The sequence below is a fragment of the Phycodurus eques genome, chromosome 12, assembly GCF_024500275.1.
Source record: "Phycodurus eques isolate BA_2022a chromosome 12, UOR_Pequ_1.1, whole genome shotgun sequence".
In the NCBI taxonomy this organism is placed as follows: Eukaryota; Metazoa; Chordata; class Actinopteri; order Syngnathiformes; family Syngnathidae; genus Phycodurus; species Phycodurus eques.
In genome coordinates, this window is record NC_084536.1 from 14,874,958 (window position 1) to 14,897,484 (window position 22,527).

Consider the following 22,527-nt stretch of genomic DNA (forward strand, 5'->3'; position numbering starts at 1 on the left):
AATATATTTTTGGGGAATGGTTAACTAGTGGCTTATGAAAGAATCACTAGCCAAATACAGTTCAGTTGTATTTAACTTTTGAGTTCAATACATTTGCATTTAATCTTTAAGAACTACTTTATTGTAATAATTTATCTAGTCAAATGTTCTATTTAACTTTTATGTGCAATAGATCTTAAACAAACTATTATTTAAGTACAGTTGTTTTTTTTTCCAATAATGTACTTAAGTCTGTGGTGGTATTTGGAGAGAGAAGTATTTTTTAAGGCTGTACTACTTGGTGTAAAAGGTTTGAGAACCATTGGTGTAAAAGACTGTGTTACCTCAAAAGGGGGACATCAATCATTGATTAATATCTCTGTAAAAAAAAACACTTTCTTGTATCAATAGCAGTTAAAAGCTAACCATTCAACTTACTTGCTTAAAACTGGAGCTCAGATTTGGTGTCTCGTCGTGGTGGTTTCGGGGGCTTGATATGGGCCAGGACCTCTTGGGCGTATTGGGTGTGGTGCAAGCCAGCATCCCTCAGGGCCTGCTCGACCCGCAATCTGGGATCGGCGACAATCTACACAACAGAAGAGAAGACAACAAGTCAAGTTTCATCCTGTGCCTGACATCCCATGGTTTACAAATAATGTCATGCCTCATGATTAGTCACTCATCTCTCACTGGATGGCATTTTAGGGAGAAGTATTTCCAAGTTGGAAAATCATTAGTCATTGTTGCATAAGAACAACCACAGACGGAACCAGTGGCCTTGAGCTCTAAGCTGTTCATAACAGTCTGTATAAACGGGGGCAAACATTGTTTAAGCTGCCAAACCGCTTGCATAATATCTGCCACTGTGCGGGTCAGTGGTCATTCGCAGATGAAAGATAAAGCAAAACATAAATGACATTTTTTGGGTTAAAAATACAAAATGAAAAAGGTGGATCCTGACACTATTTGGAGGTCAGATACAAGTGACAAAGCAGCTGCAGTGGTTGGTTAAAAAGAAAAAGTACTTTTCAAAGTGTCCCCTTCAGGGCACTCAGGGGAAACAGCAGCTTGAGAAAAAAAAAAAAAAAAAAAAACACATTTGAAAACCTGACGTCGTTGTAGCCACTGAAGGTAAAATGGAAGCGAAGCTCTCAATTTACCGGTCGATCTACATTCCTACCCTCACCTATGGTCACGAGCTGTGGGTCGTGACCGAAAGAACAAGATCCCGGATACAAGCGACCAAAATTAATTTCCTCCGCAGGGTGTCCGGGCTCTCCCTTAAAAATAGGGCGAGAAGCTCGGTCATCCGGGAGGGGCTCAGAGGAGAGCCGCTGCTCCTCCGCATTGAGAGGAGCCAGATGAGGTGGTTCAGGCATCTGTTTAGGATGCCTCATGGATGTCTCCCGGGTGAGGTGTTCCGGGCACGTCCCACAGGGAGGAGACCCCGAGGAAGACCCAGGATACTTGCCCGGGAACGCCTCGGGATTCCCTCGGAAGAGCTGGAGGAAGTGGCTGGGGAGAGGGAAGTCTGGGCTTCCCTGCTGAGGCTGCTGCCCCCGCGACCCGACCTCGGATAAGTGGAATACAATGGATGGATGGATGGATGGAGGTAAAATGGATCTGAAATAGAAAATCTACACACCCCTGTTCAAATGTTTTTTGTGACAAAAGAAAATAAGCCCAAGATAAATAAATTCAAAACTTTTTCCACCATTAATGTCACCTATAACCTGCACATCTTTTTGAGAGGGGAAGTAAAAATAAACAATTGAGTAAATTTACCAATCTCAAGCAAACTAATGTGAAATTGGAGACAGCACGCAACTGCCACCATTTAAAGTGCCTCTGATCAACACCAAGTAAAGTTCAGATGTTCAAGTAGGCATTCCCTAGAGTTGTACAGGTCATAGGTCACATTAATGGTGGAAAAATAAAGTTTAGAAATGATTTATCGCTGTCTTATTTTTATATCACAAAAACCTGGTATTTGAACAGTGACGTGTACACCTTGAAGAAAGCCACACAAACACAGGGAGAACTCCACACAGGAGAGGACATTTGAACCCTGCACCTGAGAAATCTTTATTATTCATGCTGCCATCCAGTTGAATATGAGCTGTGCAATTAATTAATTCCAGTAATGCCTCTATAATGCCACTAGGTGACAGTATCACTCACCAAACACCTTGCTGTTTTCTTTTCATTATCTGTGGGTCAAGCATCTGTATAAAGGCAGAATGTTTATTAAAAAAAAAAAAAAACCTGCCTTTTGAAAACACATTTTTTTTTTTTTTTTAAATTAAATGATTAACCCTTTTTATACTTGGACAGAACAGTAACTGTTCTTTGAGGGGAGGCTCACTGTCCCGCACTTTTTTCCAATCTCTACAAACAGAAGTTTCACCTGTGCGTCCGTGTATGTGTGGAGTCCAAACAGAGGCCTCTGGATATCAACTTCTTTGACAGTCAAGTTTCGATTTCGCCAAGACTGAGTGCCTCCCATCATTCTGTCTGAGTCAGACTCTGCCACCACAGCAACCTGAAGTCCACACAATTTACATTTAAAGTGACGTAGATGATAAAGCTACTCAAATCTAACACAAAAATTGTAAGACAATAATTTTCAGTTTTTGATTGATGCTGTAAGAATGGTATTCATTTGACATCACTAGTTGTTTAAATCTTTTTTATTTTTTGCAACTTTGTGAGCAGATATGATGCTTTGACAACTGTGTAAATATTTATTATATTTATTTTATGTCAAAATGGAAATATGTGATATTGTTTGTATTTTTGTTGTTTCCGCGACCCTAGTGAGGATAAGCGGCTCAGAAAATGGATGGATGGATGAATGAAAAAGACATTTCATTTTGAATATTCCAGCATTATTGCATGTGGCCTAAATGACCTCCATAAATGACTCTTTGAAAAACATTTCTTTTCTTCCCCTTATGATTTGTATTTGCGTCACCCTTCATTAGATTGTTGTGACTGTAATTGTGCATTCTCACTTGGTACCAAATGGTGGCGCGATGCCCCAGCACAAATTAAAGACTTTTGCAAGTGTTTTGGGTCTATTCCAGTGGCAGATTGAATCAATGCGTTTAAGGGAGTTAAAGGCACATAATGATCCACCTGGTTTCGGAGTGCTTCCAAACGGTTGTGCCTCTCTGCTTCCTCCCTTTGACGTTCCAACTCACTGGCCTCCCTCGCCTCCTGGCGCCGCTGCAACATCTCCACCCGGAAGCGTACCCTGGGGAGAGCGCGGAGGGTGAAGACATTAGACAGCACATGCCCTCCTTTCCATCTGCCACTTCGCCGCAAACACACACACACACATTGCTCCTGACACAGCACTCCTCCAAGCGTTGGAGCTTTTTACGAGGCTGTCGGTGTGCTATGCTCTGCTATCTGTTTCTATACTCCACAGGTTTCATGAGTCCTCCTTTCATTCACTGTCGCATCTGGAGTGGATACCGTACAATGTGACTATACGGGGTGATTGAAATACAAAGCAAATCACGTGAGACGTTATGCATCATAACTCGCTATCAAACAATGCACAAACCAGCAGACATTCCAATAGCTGCATCCCTCTTTCCATTAATTTCTTAAACAGTTCACTGGAAAAAAATTACTTTCCTCAAAACAAGTAAAAAAAAAAAATCATTTTCAAATCTGCCAATCAAACTAGTATGAAATGACTTTATAAGATTCTTAAAATAATATCGATCTATCTAATAGTATCTTAAAACAAATTTTGCTGAAGATTTAGAAAAAAGTAAAACATTTATTAAAATAAGTATGTACAGTAAGATGTTTCACTAAAAATATGACAAATTCACTAGGTAAAATTTTGCATTTTTGAAATGTTGACTTATAATTCCATAGTGACATTTTGGCAATTTTTGACAATATTGCACTTCTCTGTTGTTGTCTGTTATTACCGTATTCATTATTGTAGCGTCTCCACTGCGTTATTTGCTGTTGCTGTTGTTGATCAGTATTACCACACTACTGGACACTTTAAAGTGCTTGAGGACTCTCTGCACCATTTGTGCAATTGTCATTGTATCACCATTACCACATTACAAGTAACCTTATATTGTTCAAAGACTCTGTACCAATGTGTTTATGTCCTAAATATATCGTATATTTTGTCATAGTGGCTTGTTTGGTATAGTACTAGACTGGCTTCAGTCTATGTTAATGCCGCCGCTAGCTAATTCCATTTTAAAAGCTTTATATTTTTACGAGGGTTGAAATGTAGTCTGTGAGGTTTAATACCTTAGTAATTAAAAGAGACATTAGCTATTTCAAGAAGCACACAATAGTAGCAGAGTACTGTAGTGTGTATTCTCTGGTAGGGTGTGACTTGGCATAGCATTGTAGGGTATAGTATGGCATGTATAGTATGGTAGGGCATGGCAAAGTATGTGATGGCAAGGCTTGTATGGTATGCCATATATAGTAAGGTTATGATATGGCATGGTATGCTACAACATGTATGGTATGGAGCGGTCGAAAAGTATGTTATGGTGTGACTTGTTTGGTGTATTTCGGTATGCTTTATTATGGCCTAAAGGCATATCAGGCTGTACCAGGTCCGAGGTGAGAGGTCATTGCTAGAGAGACTAGGCATCCATGCTAAACATTTTATGGTAGGTCATGGGATGGCATGGAATAGAAGGGTAAGCTATAACTGTCATTGTCATACGTCTTGCGATTCACTTTCATGTCAAGTGGTGAAAACTCTAGATCCCACAATGCATTGCTCACCTCTCTTTATCTTGCCTGGCCTGTTCCTCCATGGCACTCCTAAGCTTAGCAAGCCTCTCCTGATCTCTCTGCTCCAGCTCTTCCCTCCTCCTCTGCTGCTCCAAATGAAATTTCTGGAGCTGAGGGGAAAACATTACTGCCGACGTTTACGAACAGAGAGCCCGACAACAGCCCGAGTAACGGTGGCGCTGCCGGCTCCCAAATCTGACTTGCTCACGTCTCTTAACGGTCTTGTGTCCTATTGATTGCGACCATGTCGGAATCAGATAAGTGTAAAAAAAAAATTAGATGATATTTCAGTATCTGGTTGATTGTTGTGGTAAATTATGAGGAATCAAATGCATGGTAAACGCTCTCATTAATCATCGTGTCTCAGCCCAGGGGAAAGACTTAATTAAACAGTCACACTAATGCATGATTATGTTCCTTTTCAGGGGAAGCTGGTTTTCAAGCACGATGATTTATTGTTGATAAAATACCTTGCAACATGTCACTCACTGTGGAATTTATACCATGATAAAACTGAGTTACCCTGCACTGTTTTTTGTTTCCATTTGTCCTATATTATCGCTAGTAATATTAAGAAGCAGTGATGGACATTTGACTACATTTGCTGTGGTGATAAAATACTATAAACTAATTGATTGACTGTTATCCATCCATACATTTTCTATAATCCTGATAAGGGTCAAGGGTGAGGTGGAGGGATAGCCAGCCATTCGCAGGGCTTTTTTTTGGGAGTTTTGTTTTCATTCGTAAAACAGTTTGAAGAAGAACAAAAAAATAAGTAGGGCCTATAAGGCGCATTACCTACAGTGGATATAAAAGGTCTACACACCCTTGTTCAAATGACAGCTTTTTGTGATGTAAAAAATGAAGTGACTACTTGAACATCTGAACTTTATTTAAGATTAATCAGAGTAACTTTAAATGGTGGTAGGTGTGTGCTGACACCTATTTAACACGAGTTTAAATGTCATTGCTTAATTCTGAAAATAGCCACATCCCCCCACACCATTTTTTTTTTCGAGATGGGAAGTAAAATTAAACAACTGAGATCAAGTAGTTGTGCAAGCGAAAACACCTTGTAACTGGGACGTAGTAGCTGTGTTGAGAATTAACGAGCTGGAACTGGGGCCTTATACAAGATGGAAAATGTTATTATGAACAGTTCCAAATAGCAGTCACATTTTGCACAAAACCATCAGGCTTCAGAAAGCCCCCCCCCCCCCCCCAAAAAAAAAGTCAGGAAAAGCCTACCAGAACAACTGAACTTCATTTAGGGTTATTCAGAGGCACTCTAAATGGTGGCAGGTGTGTGCTGACTCCCATTTCACATGAGTTTGAATGTGATTTTCTTTCTAAACACAGCCACATCCCCACTTATAATGAACTTTTGCAACCACATAATCTCAGTTGTTAATTTTTACTTCCCTTCTTGGGGAAAAAAAACAAAAAACTTTCAATTGAGTTGTACATTTCATAGGTCACGTTAATGGTGAAATTTTTTTTGAAATGATTTGTTAGTCTCATTTATTTTATATCACAAAAACCTGCCATTTGGACGGGTGAGCAGACTTTTTTCCCACTGTACTTCCCAAATTCCTTAGTCAAATTGTGAATGTAAGACCCCAAGGGTTCCACTGTGTATGTGGGATGCAAACAGGTTCACCTGTTCCTTCTGATATGCCCGCAGGGCAGCCTCTTTCTCCTGCTCCCTCTTCAAAATGGCCTCGGCTTCTTCCTGCTGTCTGGCAGCAATGGCCGCTTGTAGCTCGGCCACCTCCTCCTGATGGGCCCGCCACTGCAGCAGCTGCACACACACACAACCCAAAGCACAGAGTTGTATGAAACGAATCACTACGAGGCTGACAGCCACTTTAGGATGCACTGAGGGATGAAGTCGGAGCACTTAACGTCCTTAATCACTGACTGAGGTCAAGTATTATACAATTTAAAAACCATACATGTTTGAAACTTGCTTGCATCACATCATCGAGTGCTCATGTTCATCATTAAAATATATTTAAAACAACCAGAGGTATTATGAGCGAATACACACTCTTCATTGACCTAAATACCCCCGATTAATCTAATTGTTAAAATGCATGCTGAAAAACTCCCCTTTATTGCATTGTTTTTTAGCTTTTTCTGAAAAGCCCTAAGACCCGCAAAGTCCCTATCTAAAAGGGAATTTGTGTCAAGGTAGTATGTTGAAGTAATACATTGACAGAGAAACTTTTTATGTTTGCTTTCTTAGTTAAAATGATTCTCTTATGATGCTTTAAAGATCAAAACAAACATTGCCTTGACTGATGAGTTTCATTTATTCTGTGACCAGTGAACCTTGCTCAGGACTCAAAACACTCATACCGCAAATCATCTTTCACATTGAAATTAATCTGTTCCAGCGCCCCGAAAAATGTTTGTGATGTTTTTTAGCGGGAAAAATTGCAGTCTACATCATTGTACTTTATACAAACATAGCGTAATAACAAATTGAAATAGAATGTAAGGAACTAAACAGCTTTTGCATCAAGATAATTCAATTCATTGCTTTGATGATGAAACACAGAAGCCTGTCACAACTAAGGTGCAATAATATTTGTAGTTTTTCATAGAGGATAAAGAATACATGCCTGTGTATATTATTATGCACTGTCTGCATGTGTTGCTGCCATTTGTTTTCAAATATCCGTTGCTTAAAGGGTTATAATTACAGTGAATTCACTGCTAGCTTCGTAAGCCCATCTATGGCATTTTGCATTGTATGTTAGCATTTAGTTAGAAAACTTTTGTAAGGTAAAGTTATGCAGTTTGGTAAATAGACAATCTGCAAATCTCTTTGTTTTATGTTTAGTGTTAGTGAAATTCAACTGGGAATGGCACTAAACAACAAGAAGCAAGCACTTGGCCTCGAATTTGAAAAATTAAAAAAGTAACATTTTTGCAAGCAACTCCAGTCATAAAAATAGGCCGACCAACTGTTATAATAATAACAACAATTCAATAATTACAGGTAAATTAAAAGCCGTTGTAAAAGCAGTAATTTTCTGATACAGCTCTTGCATTGGTTGTCTTTAGCTGAAATTGGCTGGTGACCAGTTCAGGGTGTACCCCCCTCTCGGCCGAAGTCTGCTGAGATAGGTGCCAGCACACCCGTGACCCTGGTGAGGATGAGATGTACGGAAAATGGATGGATGGATAGTATATGTCTGCTTAAGGTTGCATGTTTTCCAAGGACAAGTCTTTCTCTCTCTCTCACCAAGCAAGAACACCGACATAACCTTTGGCATCACACTCACTCACAAACACACGCAAGCACACACACGCATGCACACGCGGATGCACACACACGCAGGCACACGCACACACGGATGCACACACACGCGGATGCACACCCACACACGTGCACACACAAACACTGCAACATTTTCTTGTGAGTGACAGACTCGTTATGCAGCAGGCTCTCTGTGGCGTGCCGGCTATTCAAGTGCGGCATTCCGAGCTTGCAGACGAATTCCCGGGCCTATAAAGTGAGCACAGGGGCGCCCACAGGAATGGACTGCAAATTAAAATGCTCCTGCGTGGATTAGCACCAGGGAGTATCATCAAGGCTTTTGCACGTGTTGAATGTCTGGGCTAAGGCAGCGGGGGACTCCACTAATCCACTACTAAGACACATAATTCTGTGGACAATCATGAAGACATTTAAAGCACTAATGTGGTCAATGGAATTTTAGAAGTGGAAATTAAGAAATAATAATTTTAAAAACACATTAAAAATAGATAACTAACAATACAATGGACAATAATAATAGTATAACAATAAAAATAAGACATCAATACAAGAGCTGTATCAAAAATTCATAATGATCAGTTTTGATTGACACTGTCACAGAGGAATCAATTTAACAATTCATTATAACATATAAAACAAAATGAAAATTAATAGAAATATTACAATATACAGATACACAAACATATCCAAATATCATTTGATAATATTTAAGTAGTAAATGTGGTATAGTATTCATATTTGTTCATAAAAACAACAATAACAACAACCATAATAATAATAATTATAAGAGATCCAATTCATGAGCTGTATAAAAAGAATTCTGCCTTCACAATTACTAATGCTCAGTTTTGATTGACACTGTTAGGGAGAAATCAATTAAAGTATAATACAAAATAAAAATAAATACAAATATTACAATATAAACAAATATGATTCAAATATTATTTTGGCTGTATTTTGCACTGGTGTAGAACTGTATGACATCATAACATTATATTTTTATTTCATAGGTAAACGTCTCCATAATAGTGCTTTTTTATTTGGACTCAAATGCCACATGCTGGCATAACATATAATTTAAAAATTGTTTGCCAGTCATCTTCAGCTGTGTAAAAAATAATTCAGGAAGTAGCCCTGCGAGCATGATTCCACGTGTAGGTGAATTACTGCAGCTTTCAGATTGGAATCTACTGTAAGAAGCACTGTTTCAGAACGTAATGTGTGTCTAAATATAATTCAGAGCTCACAATGGCAACAAAGGGGCGCTGACTAGCCTAAAGTACTATATTAATTTTTTATAATGAAATGCTGTATGAAATAAAGGGAAGCCAGAAGTGTTCTTTTATGTAGCATTGTAAAGACTGTCAAAGGAACAAAAGAATGATGGCCTTTTTTTTTATCTGTACGCTGCATGCAGCCTGTTCAAAACCTTAATTGTACGTTGACGTCTTCCGTCACAGCAGCTTTTATCACTTTCTATTGTGTGTCTAATTGACAGACTTTACATGTATAATGCAGTGAATCAGCTCAGGAAGGAGCATGAATGAAATAGCCAATTATGAACGCTGACAAAGATTTAGAATCACGCCAACTGGAATTACTCACACACGTACTAATAAATCAGTGACTTATGGTTTACAGAATTGTTAAAGGGACAAAAATGAAATGAAACCAGAATGGCACTCAGTCGAGCTGAGGAATCCTTAATAGAAATCAACCTCCTACATGTACATGTGGGCTTAATTGTCTGTACCGTCTCACTAAAACAACCTAAAACTGACAAAAGCAACAACGAATAAACATGTACTAAACACACCCTTTGTCGGCTGTAGCTAAGCAGCTCCAAAACATACCTACTATGAAACATGGAATTATGTTACGTTCCTGATTTTCTGCAGGAGTTTTCTCACGAGAATTGGGACAAAACACCAGTCAATATGTGAACATGCCTGAAGTTGAATAATTTCGAAATAGACCCAAAAAAAAAAGCCCCTGGGGTCCCAATCTTGGAATACTTCAGCCCAGTGAGCATCTAAAGGATTGTGTTTTTCTTTCTTTTTAATTATTTTTTTGGGGGGCTTTTTGTGGGTTTTTTTTTCAGCATGCCACATCAAAGTGGAAAAAGGTGATGAAATTGAAGAAACACATTTCTAGAGACATGTCGTGCTGCATGTGCGCAAATGTTTGGCCACATAATAAAACTAACATTTTTTTTTTTTTCATGAGGACTAAATGATTCTGATAACATTACAGCTTGCTATCAGTTAATGTTTTGTTGCGTTTAAGGTTTACTATACTGTAGAACGGTGAACTTCTTTTTCGGCTTACATGATGTTCTGAAACTTAGCACCAAAGTTAGCAAAGAGTTGGGTAGAGTAGCCAAATATTGTACTCAAGTAAGAGTACTGTTACTTTAGAATAATATGACTCAAGTAAAAAGTAGTCATCCAAATATTTACTTGAGTAAGAGTAAACAAGTACTTAATGAAAAAACTACTCAAGTAAAGAGTAACTTGTGAGTAACTTCTGATTTAAAAAAAAAAATCAGAACATGAACATCAAATAAAATTAAACAATAATGATATATATATATATATATATAGGAGTCGACACCATTTAAATTTGTAACTGCCCATTAGCCAACAACACGTACATTGGGCCCTACAGAAACATTATTTGCTTTATTCGCTTCAATGACTTCATGAAGAAGTTGTTTGCTGAACAGACTTATTGATTGTGTGTGCGTGTGCGACACCATAGGGATAGTGCTAATTGTGCCGTATCCACTGCCAAAACAACAATAAAAACATCTGCAATTTACCGCAAGGTGTTTTCTCAAGCTAGAAGTGGGCTGAAATGTCCAAGTTTGGGCAGACACAATTTAGGAGCTGCATGAAAAAGCTTTTGTTTTTGACAGTCTGTAAAATAAACAGTTGCGCGGGTGTTTTTTCCCCCGCAAAATGAGTCATTTTGATTGGCTCGTGAAGGCAATGTACGCGGTCATGTGATGCCTTGTGTTGTTTGATTGGGGGAAAAGGAGTCATTTTGATTGCCTCGCGAAGGCTACCTGTGCGGTCACGTGACTGCCTTGTGTCGTCTGATTGGTGAATTGGAGTCAAATGACATTGGTGATCCCGTTTGATTGCAACAGTGCAACAGGCACCCTATACGGAAATCGAAGAAGGAGTCTAATAATAGACGCGCACACGCAAGATTGAATAAACAAAAATAGCGGACGGCATGTCGATCATTGTAACGGAGTAATAGTAGTAAAAGTCCTTCTTCACATAAATACTCAAGTAAAAGTAAAAAGTACAGTTTATGGAAAATGTTACTTGAGTAAATGTAACAGAGTAAATGTAGCGCATTACTATCCACATCTGGTTATCACTGAAAGTTATTACTGAAAGTTAGCACCAAGTTAGCGCTTTTTAATTTTCTTAATAAAGTCAGCTGTCTTCAACTAGTCTCCCTCTCGATCAGTTCCCCATGGAAATAAACGAGATGCGTAAAATCTTGTACCCGTTGATGAAGAATCACCGCGACAAAGGCAAATGAGCGTGGCTAGTTGTCGACAAGCTATATGTCGACGGCCAACTGTTTCGTGATGCCAACGTCATGCCCTGGCTCTTCTAGATAAGTACTTCTTTTGATCTGTTGTCGATATGAATTGTCAAAGGTGTACTGTATTTTGTTTTATTCTTTCCACTTTTGCTTAGATGAAAAAAAACAAAAAACTGAATCAGGCATGCCACCAGCATGAATCCTCACTCCTATCTGAATGTCACTTAAATGTACATGAAAATACTAAGTCAAATAAATTGGATATTGGCATTAAATCAGAATTGGGCAATCGGACCTGCAGTGCAAATCCAACCTAAACTGACTTTTGAATGACATTGAAACTTTGAGGAAAAATTATGTAGAAATTATGATGTCGAGACCTTCAGTTTAATGGGCAGCCCGTAACCAGAAATTCAATTTAAGATGTTCTTTCTCGACAAAACAAGACACAGTTATCAAACAAACTACAGGGCGTAATTATCACTCCAACACTGGCAAACGAATTGTGAGCGTTGAATCAACAGCACACAAAAACAGATTTGTTTACATGAGTAACAAGGTTGTGTGAATGCCAACAGGCACTCCTCTGAGACGGCGGCGTCAATGTTTGCAGGGCCTTCCTTTATTAGCTTGTTTGCATTAACAGCTCATCCCAAGTGGCACCAAAAGCTGGAGCTGCTTGTCAGACAGCCTGGTGCTGTCAGCAGATGCACAAACAGGGGACTCAGACCCTCGCACAAATATCAGAAACACAACCATCTATCGATCCATTTTCTACATCGTTTATCCTGTTCAGGGTCGCTGGAAGTTTGAGCCCAGTTGATATTAAAATCAACTTTATTCAGTGGTGGCAAGGGGTGTTATTCATTTGCAATCTGGACGCAGAGGGGTGAAACACTACATCAAAGCCAAAATGTAAGGAAAGCTGCACTGAGTATTGCTAGACGGAGATTAGCGTTAGCTTCTGATTTGTATTGTTAATAAAATAAATGCATAATATGTCTTATTTAAGGTTCTACTTTGTACCAGAAACCAATTCACTTACCACTAAATTCACCTGTGATATGAGTGTGCCTTATGAATAACATGGGTTAAATAATAGTGCAGAGCCCACAGAGTTCATGTATTCCCACTATAAAATATGCCATGTCATATGGGTGTAAATGTTCAATGGTATCACACACAATACTGGCTGCAGCTATCAAATATTTTTAAAATTGAATATTCTACTGATTGGTTCATGGATTATTCATTAAAAAAAAAACATTTACAATATTAAACAAAAACAAAAAAACTAAAGAAAAAAATGTACTCATTCACTCTGTCCTCACAGTTAACATGGATATTTGACTTGTGTAGTCATCAGTGTCAGTGAATGAGTCTTATAAGTCATATAAGGTGCAGGTATTATTGGTGTCCACTTGGAGTCGCCACCCTCACGTTACACACTATAATATCTGAGACTATGAGTGTGTGTGGCTTTAAAAGGTGGGGCCGAGCCTGGTCAATGACGTGGGTACACGAGTTACCGTAATTTCTCGTATAAAGCGCATTTCTTTCCTAAAAAAATTGTCAAAAGTAAATAGTGTGCGTTATAGGTAGGTATAGGGGAAAATGAAAAAAACTTTCACATTTTATAAATGTATGCTGCCATCTAAAGGTTATGAAAAAGCTCTACGCTTTAATTCCAATATACCACTGCCATCTAGAGGTTATGAAAAAGGTGCACTTTCATTCTAGTATGACACCCCCACCTAGAGGTTATGAAAAAGGTGTAGCCTTCACTTTCATTCCACTATGACAGGGATAGATATGACTGCATATATATGCAGTTGTGCTCATAAGTTTACATACCCTGGCAGAATTTGTGAAATATTGTTATTTTTTATTTATTTATTTTTTTAAATACGACTGATGACTTAACAACAACCATCATGAATTTCCTTATGGTTATGTTTTGTTTAATGAGAACGCTTTTCTGAAATGCGTGACAGTTAAATTTAAATCCCATTAAAATAAAATTCAATGTGTTTCGGCTGGTCCTTCATATTGTCTTTAAAGAAGTGTACACAACTTACAAATTCTGCCATCAAACATATGAGCACAACTGTGTGTTTTGTCATTTCTTAAATAAAAGTAGGACTGTGAATTTCAAAATAAAAGCAAGTAAACAAAAAGAAAGTGTTGTGTACAAATAAGGTGCTTAACTTCAGAAAAATCCTTTGAAAAAACTAACAAAATACAGATAATACTTGATGTTTTCATCATATGGGAAGAAGCAAAATCATGCATTGTAAAAATACTTTATACATAGGTAGAAGGGTTTTCCAGAATTTTGAGGTCAACTTTGGGGGTGTGTATTATACATGGGTGCGCATTAACACAAGAAATTACGGTAGCGGTTGTGAGCTCATGTTAGCGGATGGCTGCATACTGTTGAGTGCCTGCATGTCGGTTGTGACCGTAGCAGCTAATGTATGAATGTACTTGTTACGAGTTTATTTTGTCACTGTTTGCTCAATAAAGCAATTGAAAGTGCACCGGCAGCTGTGTCTATTATTGTTGTGGTGTGTGGGTAGATTACAATACATTCTAACAAGCGGTAGTAGGCTATATATCTAACAACAATACCTTGTGTTGGCTATCGAAGACATGCTGTTGTCAAAAAGAAAAATGCGGTTGTCAACTACAAAACAGAACTAACTTACATTAGTTAGTTCTGTTTTGTAGTTGACAAATTGCAATTATCTTTTACTGGCTCATTCCTCCTGAGTCTCCAGAAACACTCAGTGTGGAAAAGTGATCACTGCGAAACTTCGAGGCAGCGATTTAACTTAGACTTTTTCTGTAATCGAATGATATGAGTTACTCCATTAATCGTTTCACCCCTATAAACACTTACCTTTTCTCTGAGGCACAAGCAGATGTCCTGCTGGTGCTGGCGGTCTCTTTGGAGCTCCAGCTCCTCCTGGTATGCGTCCCTCGCCTCCTGCAGGGTGGCCAGGGCTTTAGCCAGAAGCTCTTCCTGGTCCTGCTGCCACTGCTGGGTCAGGACTTTTATCTGAGTCTGGTTGAAGCGCTGCCTGGCCAATGCACGCTCATGCTCCATCTGCAAGAACATGGATGGGGTAGATGTTGTGGTGACATAAGGTCAGTGCTTAATAATAATAATAATAATAATAATAACAACATACGACAATCACAAAAAGTTAGGGATGTTTGGTTTCGGGGTGAAATTTCAGGATTAAACTAAAATGCACTATAACCTTTACACGTGAACTTAAGTGGACCTCTAAACTTCAATACTTTTTTGCACAACTAACTCAACGGCTGGTGTTTAAGTTTGAAGATTTCCCAGGAAATCATTTTTTATGCCTATCTGTGACTCTTCCAGTCTCTCTGCCTTTCTGTTGCAACCTGCCGATGACAATGTGACACGAAGCTCAGTTTCCACTTCCCTCTGAGAACATACTGTTTGATAACAAAGTACTGTTGAGCTATTGTTAGGTGTCATCTTGGTCTCATGATGTCAAATGATGACAATGACTTTTTAAATACCAATTCTAAATGAACCAAGGAAACTAAAGGGAAACCACATGAACGTCACTCTGAAGTAGGAGGCTTGAATTCATAGACCTATTGAGTGGGCTGGTGCTAAAGTAATTCAAACACTTACAGCATACAATCTGTGATAAAGGCAGTAGGACCATCGGTAAAGGGCTTTCTCTATTTGAGCTAGGCCAGTGAAAAAAAAGTATCTCTTTCCTGGCTGTGAAATGTCCCGAAGAAAAGCTGTTCTTTTCTGTATGAGGCTGGCACATGCTATTCATCATTGTGTCATGACTCACTGTGGCTGTATCACTTGGCTGCTTTTGCGGAAAGGAGGGAATGATATTCATCTCTGGGCTAATAGCAGCTAACTGATGGTGGGAAGGCATTAGACGGATGACTGGTTTTACTGAAAATGAGTGAAGCGACGGGCCTGCCAATGGAAGGCAAGCGCCAGAGGCGGTGAAGCAAATCATGTTTATTAATGTAGAAACGTGTCAAATTTGCAGAGGATCCTACCCTCTGTCCTTAAATGTTTATCCCACTTTCTCATTGACTAACCGGAACTGTATTAAAATGAGTTACAGTGAGTCCACACCATATTAGTTAACCGTTTGCACTATACCGTGCTGCCTTGAGATACAAGTGACTTGACTTATGGGTTTTTCGAGATATAAACAGTCATTCATCCGATTTTTTTTTTCTTTGACTTGCGAGCTCAAAGTTGTGATACGAGCGCTGCATGGTGGCATTCAACTCAACTCAACTCAATTCAAAATAGCAGCATTTTGGCAGATAGTGAACAATTTTTCAAAGAAAAAAAGGCTTCAAGCATTTAATGTCTCGCAGAGTTGAAGCGACATAGGGCAAAGGTAGAGGTGGCAAAGGCCTAACAAGAGGCATATGATGACATTTATGCCAGGTTGGACACTAAAGAAGGAGAAAATGATCTATACAGGTTGGCCAGACAGAGGGATAGAGATGGGAAGGATGTGCAGCAGGTTAGGGTGATTAAGGATAGAGACTTAGATATGTTGACTGGTGCCAGTAGTGTGCTAGATAGATGGAAAGAATACTTCGAGGAGTTGATGAATGAGGAAAATGAGAGCGAAGGGAGAGTAGAAGAGGCAAGTGTGGTGGACCAGGAAGTGGCAATGATTAGTAAGGGGGAAGTTAGAAAGGCATTAAAGAGGATGAAAAATGGAAAGGCACTTGGTCCTGATGACTTTCCTGTGGAGGTATGGAAGCACCTAGGTGGCTGGGGAGTTTTTGACCAGCTTGTTCAATAGAATTCTAGCACATGAGAAGATGCCTGAGTAATGGAGGAAAATTGTGCTGGTGCTCATTTTTAAGAACAAGGGTGATGTGCAGAGCTGTAGGAATTATAGAGGAATAAAGTTGATGAACCGTACAATGGAGTTATGGGAAAGACTAGTGGAGGCTAGACTCATGACAGAAGTGAGTATTTGCAAGCAACAGTATGGTTTTATGCCTAGAAAGAGTACCACAGATGCATTATTTGCCTTGAGGATGTTGATGGAAAAGTACAGAGATGGTCTACATCGTGTCTTTGTAGCCTATGACAGAGTACCCAGAGAGGAACAGTTAGAAAGATGGAGGCATGCACTTGAAAGCAGAGGAATGAAGATTAGACAGAAGACAGAATATATGTGCATGAATGAGAGGCGTGGTGGGGGAGGAGTGAGGCTACAGGGAGAAGAGATAGCAAGGGTGGAGGACTTTAAATACTTGGGGTCAACCGTCCAGAGGAATGGTGAGTGTGGTCAGGAAATGAAGAAACGGGTCCAAGCAGGTTGGAACGGGTGGAGGAAGGTGTCAGATGTGTTATGTGACAGAAGAGTCTCTGCTAGGATGAAGGGCAAACAGTGGCACTGAAGAGACAACAGGAAGCAGAGCTGGAGGTGGCGGAAATGAAGATGTTGAGGTTCGCTCTCGGAGTGACCAGGTTGGATAAAATTAGAAATGAGCTCATCAGAGGGACAGCCAAGGTTCGATGTTTTGGAGACAAAGTTAGCGAGAGCAGACTTCGATGGTTTGAACACGTCCAGAGGTGAAATAGTGAGTATATTGGTAGAAGGATGATGAGGATGGAGCTGCCAGGCAAGAGAGCTAGAGGAAGACCAAAGAGAAGGTTGATGGATGTCGTGAGGGAAGACATGAGGGCAGTAGGTGTTCGAGAGGAGGATGCAGGAGATAGGCTTACAAGGAAAAAGATGACACACTGTGGCGACCCCTACAGGGACAAGCCGAAAGGAAAAGAAGAATAGTTGAAGCCCACTGACATGTCAAACTCAACATAAAAACAAATTAAATTATACCTGTCTGCTAGTTTAAGGCAAACGCTAATTAGTCTCCAAGGCGTTGTCCGAAATCACCCACTAACCACTATACTTTTTTTTTTTTTAATATAGCGTACTATATAGTGGTTACACCACTTGGAAGTGTTGTCTGAATGCTAAGTGATCAAATTCAGTGCCCTATAATGCACTCAAGATTTGTCACAAAGTACAGCAAAAAGTAGTGACCAACCGATGAACATTCACCGTGTCATGATATACCATAACGCATTAAATCTTCAGAGAAGAAGTAGAGGAATGGCGGGACGAGATGCGTCGCAGCCGGAGGGAATGAATTTTTCATATGAATGTAACTTTTCAACAAAGAAAAAAAAACATGACACGTATTTGTTTACAAAATCATCTATTTTTAATAATGTGCAGCAATCGTTTTTCACCCACTGCAACAGCCTGCTTTGTTATTGTGCTATAGCTGTGACGTCATTAACAGAGCGCCGTGTAGTGTCTGAAAGCTGTTATGACTGAGCTCACTGTATATAGTCTCCTATATAGTGCAACCCTACATGGGGAGTAGGGAGTAGTGAGTGAGTGAACGATTTCAGACACAGCACATGTTACGGTAGTTTAACCCTTTAAGCAATGGATTCAAAACAGACGGTGCAGTATGAGTGCCGTACTGATAAGCTACGAGAGTGACCTGGATGCAGCAAAGAATCATATTGCAGCGGGATCGTTGGAACCAGTGAACAGGACATCCGTCTATCTGTCTCATAATGCCCCCGAGTGGCCACTGCCCACACCAGACAGAAGAACATTCAATTGATGCAATGTGACAAAAATTGTTAACTTCTTTTTCATTTAATTTAATTATCATTATTGTATGTTTTTATAAAGTACAATATTAAGGAGTTCTATTTTTTCTCATTAAAAAACACATTAGAACAAGTGTTTTTAAGGAAGCTTGGAACAGATTAATGGCATTTCCATGTGAAAAGATGATTTGCGATATGAGCGTTTTGAGATACAAGGTTGGTCACGGAACACACTGAACTCGTATATCAAGGCACCACTGTATTGCAGATTGGGTCGAGAATGTATCCGCCATGATAAACGGGGGTTCACTGTACTGTAGTGGGTTCCGCAACCCATGGAAGTGTCCACCACAAAACAGTGACATACTGTATATACTGTACATAAAGTCAGAAGCCAACCGAGCTGCTGTAGCCGCACCTGCAGCGAATTGGTGAAGTCATGTCTCCATGAAGACTGTGCCATGAACTGAAGGGAGATAAAATGGCTCCCCCGAGACACTCGGACAAGGTGGTTAGTCTCATTCCTCAACATGGAACCTTTGGAGGGAATTACTCTGCAATCCTGCCACAGCTCCTGTGGCCTACCAGTACTTGTCACGAGGGCACAGCTCAGACAGAGCATTTGAGGATAGTGCATCACGGTGAGCCCAATCGAGCATGTGAAAGTTCCACTCAGATTTGATAAGGCATTCAAAGTTGGCGAAGATGAGCTCAAAAGTCATGTCTTTCATTCAGTCCACTAATTTAATGACAGAGATAATTACAGTAGGTGTGTGATTTAAAGTGCAATTTTAAATTTCCTCTGGACTTGGTCTGGCTAATTGTGGGATTAGAAGAGCAATGTAATGTAACCTTATTAGATAAATTGTCGTTTTCCCTCATTTTCATTTGGACAGATTACTTTGCAAAAAAGTGGTTGTATTTTCACCAAACTGAACATTCTATTTGCAGATATTAGTTGGCGCTTGACCACTTTTGCCCCTAATTTTACATGTATTGATGAGCACAGTGCTCACCTCAACTACAGCTACGTGACTATAAAATAGTACTTTGTCAGTTTATCTGCACTTCAGACAGATTAACCATTGCATGCAAGACATCTACATTACAATTACTGGAATAGCAAATGATCGTGTCAGGGTTTTCCTTTCAAGAAAGTAAATTGACATTTTCTTCCTCGCAGCTCCCCCAGGCTGAGCTCAACATCTAAATGTAGCAACCAGGCGAATGCGATATGAGGAGGTCTCAGGGTGTCTGAGAGACAGAGGATAGAGCGGATGACTGTTGTCATGGTGATGTTAAGACATCACCATGACGTAAGCAACTCGTCCATTACGCTGTCACATCTTGCAGCATGCTGAGACCAATATCTATTACAAACGTCAAAAACATTTATCTTCACACAATTTAATCCAGATCCAATATAAGAGCTTTATCAACAATTCTGCCTTCATAAATATATTTATGCTCTGTTTTGAGTGACATGGTCTTTTAACAATTTTGTTTATTATTGTGGTTGGAATGTTGCATCATGCTGAGAGCTGTTTCTATATTTTGCCCTTCTGTTATGTACCTAAAAAGCAAAACAGCCTTTGGACTTGATTTTATTAGATTATGGATGTGTACCAAATGTTGGTACCATGCTGTGAATATTGCAGATAAGGGATTCCCAAACTGGTGTGTACGCATCCCTGACAGTGAATGACATTAAAATTGTAATTGCTTTAAAAATTAAAAGATTTTCCATAAAATGAAAAAGCTAAATATGGCCATTATAACCAAGATATCATCGCTACATTAATTAGCTGGATGAAGAGGAGAAAGTTTAAAATTATTGGCGCTCTACTTTCAATTAATGTGTAACTTTTTAGCAATTTAGTGAAACTTTGATGTGGTGTTTTAGTTTCATTTAGAGGTCTAAATGACTAAACATGATGCCTTAACTGGCTTTGTTTAGTGACTGAGGTTGTGGGTTTGTATACACCGCGAGAGGGGGTGGGACAACTCTGTCAGGATGTTAAAGGAGATGCTCATTACCAGATCATGTTTAATTTTCTCCGGGAAGACCCTTTGAAGCATATGCAGGCATAGTGCCCGGTAGTTGGGTATGTCTTGACTGTACTGAGACATGGTGAAATGGAAGCGTAGGTGGTCATCCGGACACCAGCCACAGTATCTGGGAACAAGTACAAGTCAGAAACTTTAATTACATTTTAATTGTTGTTACACACATCATGTCAATACGTACATGATTTAATAAAAATGTCAGGCCTACTTGTCTGTGCTCTTCAGGTGCTCTTGAAGACAGTGCAGTCGACCGTGGTGGATTTCTGACAATGAGTGGAAGGCCTGGATCAGTGACTCCTTCAGCTCTGGATAAGGGCAGTCGGATTCCAAAACTTCTGTGGGAATGTTGTCTTCCACCAAGCTATCCAAGGTTGGCAGATATTTCTACAGGGAACAATAATGTTAATATTTCAGGATTTGCATACATGCGTTGGCAAGGCTGATGATAAGGGAGAACCATACCTCCAAACCAAGGTCTGTAATTTCCTCTTCTAGGTCACAGTAGTCTTCTTGAAGTTTTGCTGTTATATCATCTTGCTGGTCTTTTACAACATTTACCTGAAACAACAGATTTAAATGACGGCGGCACAGTGGACGACTTGTTAGCACATCTGCCTCACAGTTCTGAGGACCTGGGTTCAAATCCGGCCTTGCCTGTGTGGAGTTTGCAACCGCCCCCCCCCCCCCCCTCCCCCAAAAACAAAATACGATGTGAAAAGGCTTTTATTGGCCTCATGATATGTAAATCTTTGCCATTTGTATGTGGAATTTGCGCCCCCTTTTGGAGACATTATAAGGGGTCGTGTAAAACTTAGCAAATAATCGAAGTTAGAGATTATTAATCAAGGTCAAGGAAGTATAATATATTTGTTGTTCAAAGAGCTCTATATTTTGGGGAGGAGCTAAGGTTAGGTCGTCGTTGTTGGTAAAAAGTGACTGAGCGTGTCATAGGGTGTCAATTTAAGACCCCTCTCTGGTTACAGTAGTTGCGTTTTAAGCAAATCTTTATTCGACATTGTAGCTCCAGAACTCCGAACAGCAGATAAATGCAATTAATTTGCCTGTTATTTCAGTGAAAATATACAATCCATCAGATTAAAAATCAGCAAAATGATAAAATAATGCTACATCTGAAGCCACCCAGGAAAAACTATCACTATGTCATAACTTGATACAGTTGACCAAAAAACTGTAGAGAAAACAGTTCAGCAGCTGAAACCATCAAGGAGCTGTCTTGACTCAATACCATCTGACTTTTTCAAAAGTATTGGGAAGTCTGTTTTAGCTGATTTGCAGCAAATAATCAATTGCTCACTTCAGTCAGGCGAGTTTCCTGAAGCTCTTAATGTAGCTGCCATTAAGCCTCTTTTAAAAAATACAACGCTGGACGCTTCCATGTTAGCAAGTTATAAACCTATTTCAAATCTCCCCTTCATTGCAAAGATTGTCAAGAAAGTTATTTTTAACTAACTCAGCAATTTCATGAATTTATATGGGCTTTTTCACAACTTTCAATCAGGTTTCTGAACTCATCCCAGTACAGAATCAGCTTTTGTCAAAGTGCTAAATGATATAAGGTTGAATACTGACGCGTGAAAGGTATCAATTCAGATCTTGTTGGATCTCAGTGTGGCTTTTGATACAGTAGATCATAATATACTGCTGAATAGGTTGTAAACGTGGCTAGGACTAAATGGACCAGTCCTTAAATGGTCCTGGAGGAAAGGAGTAATTTCGTAACCATTGGAAGTGTTCAAGCTCAAGCTCAAGGCAATTACTTATGGGTCCTTCAAGGGTCAGTTCTTGGAGCCTTCCTGTTCAGCCTATAGAGAGGCTGTAATAAGTATCGAACATATCACTATTTTTCTCACTAAATATATTCCCAAAGGTGCTATTGACATGATCATTTTACCAGATGTTGGGAAGAACCCAAGTAATTCATACATACAAAAAGGTACAACAAATAAGATCAGAAATTAAGTTGTGTGTAATAATGTGAAATGACACAGGGAAAAAATATTGAACACGCCAACTGGTATTTACTTAATACTTTTTACAAAAGCCTTTGTTTGCAATGACAGCTTCAAGACACCTCCTGTATGGAGAAACTAGTCACATGTATTGCTCTGGTGTGATTTTGGCCCATTCCTCCACA

At 39.4% G+C, this 22,527-nt stretch overlaps 1 protein-coding gene across 1 annotated transcript in view; it reads right to left on the reverse strand.

Annotated features, from left to right (window-relative positions):
* The window catches only part of LOC133410575 (coiled-coil domain-containing protein 148-like), a 39,326-nt gene that overhangs the window by 3,918 nt on the left and 12,881 nt on the right, over positions 1 to 22,527 (reverse strand). Inside the window, exons 7-15 of the mRNA XM_061691927.1 lie at positions 20,835 to 20,930; positions 20,581 to 20,756; positions 20,343 to 20,481; positions 14,529 to 14,735; positions 6,434 to 6,574; positions 4,762 to 4,880; positions 3,118 to 3,235; positions 2,387 to 2,521; positions 418 to 565 (exon numbers count right to left, since the gene is read on the reverse strand). Coding sequence (XP_061547911.1) covers positions 422 to 565; positions 2,387 to 2,521; positions 3,118 to 3,235; positions 4,762 to 4,880; positions 6,434 to 6,574; positions 14,529 to 14,735; positions 20,343 to 20,481; positions 20,581 to 20,756; positions 20,835 to 20,930 — 1,275 coding nt within the window. The 3' untranslated portion in view covers positions 418 to 421. The remainder of the gene's footprint in view (positions 1 to 417; positions 566 to 2,386; positions 2,522 to 3,117; positions 3,236 to 4,761; positions 4,881 to 6,433; positions 6,575 to 14,528; positions 14,736 to 20,342; positions 20,482 to 20,580; positions 20,757 to 20,834; positions 20,931 to 22,527) is intronic.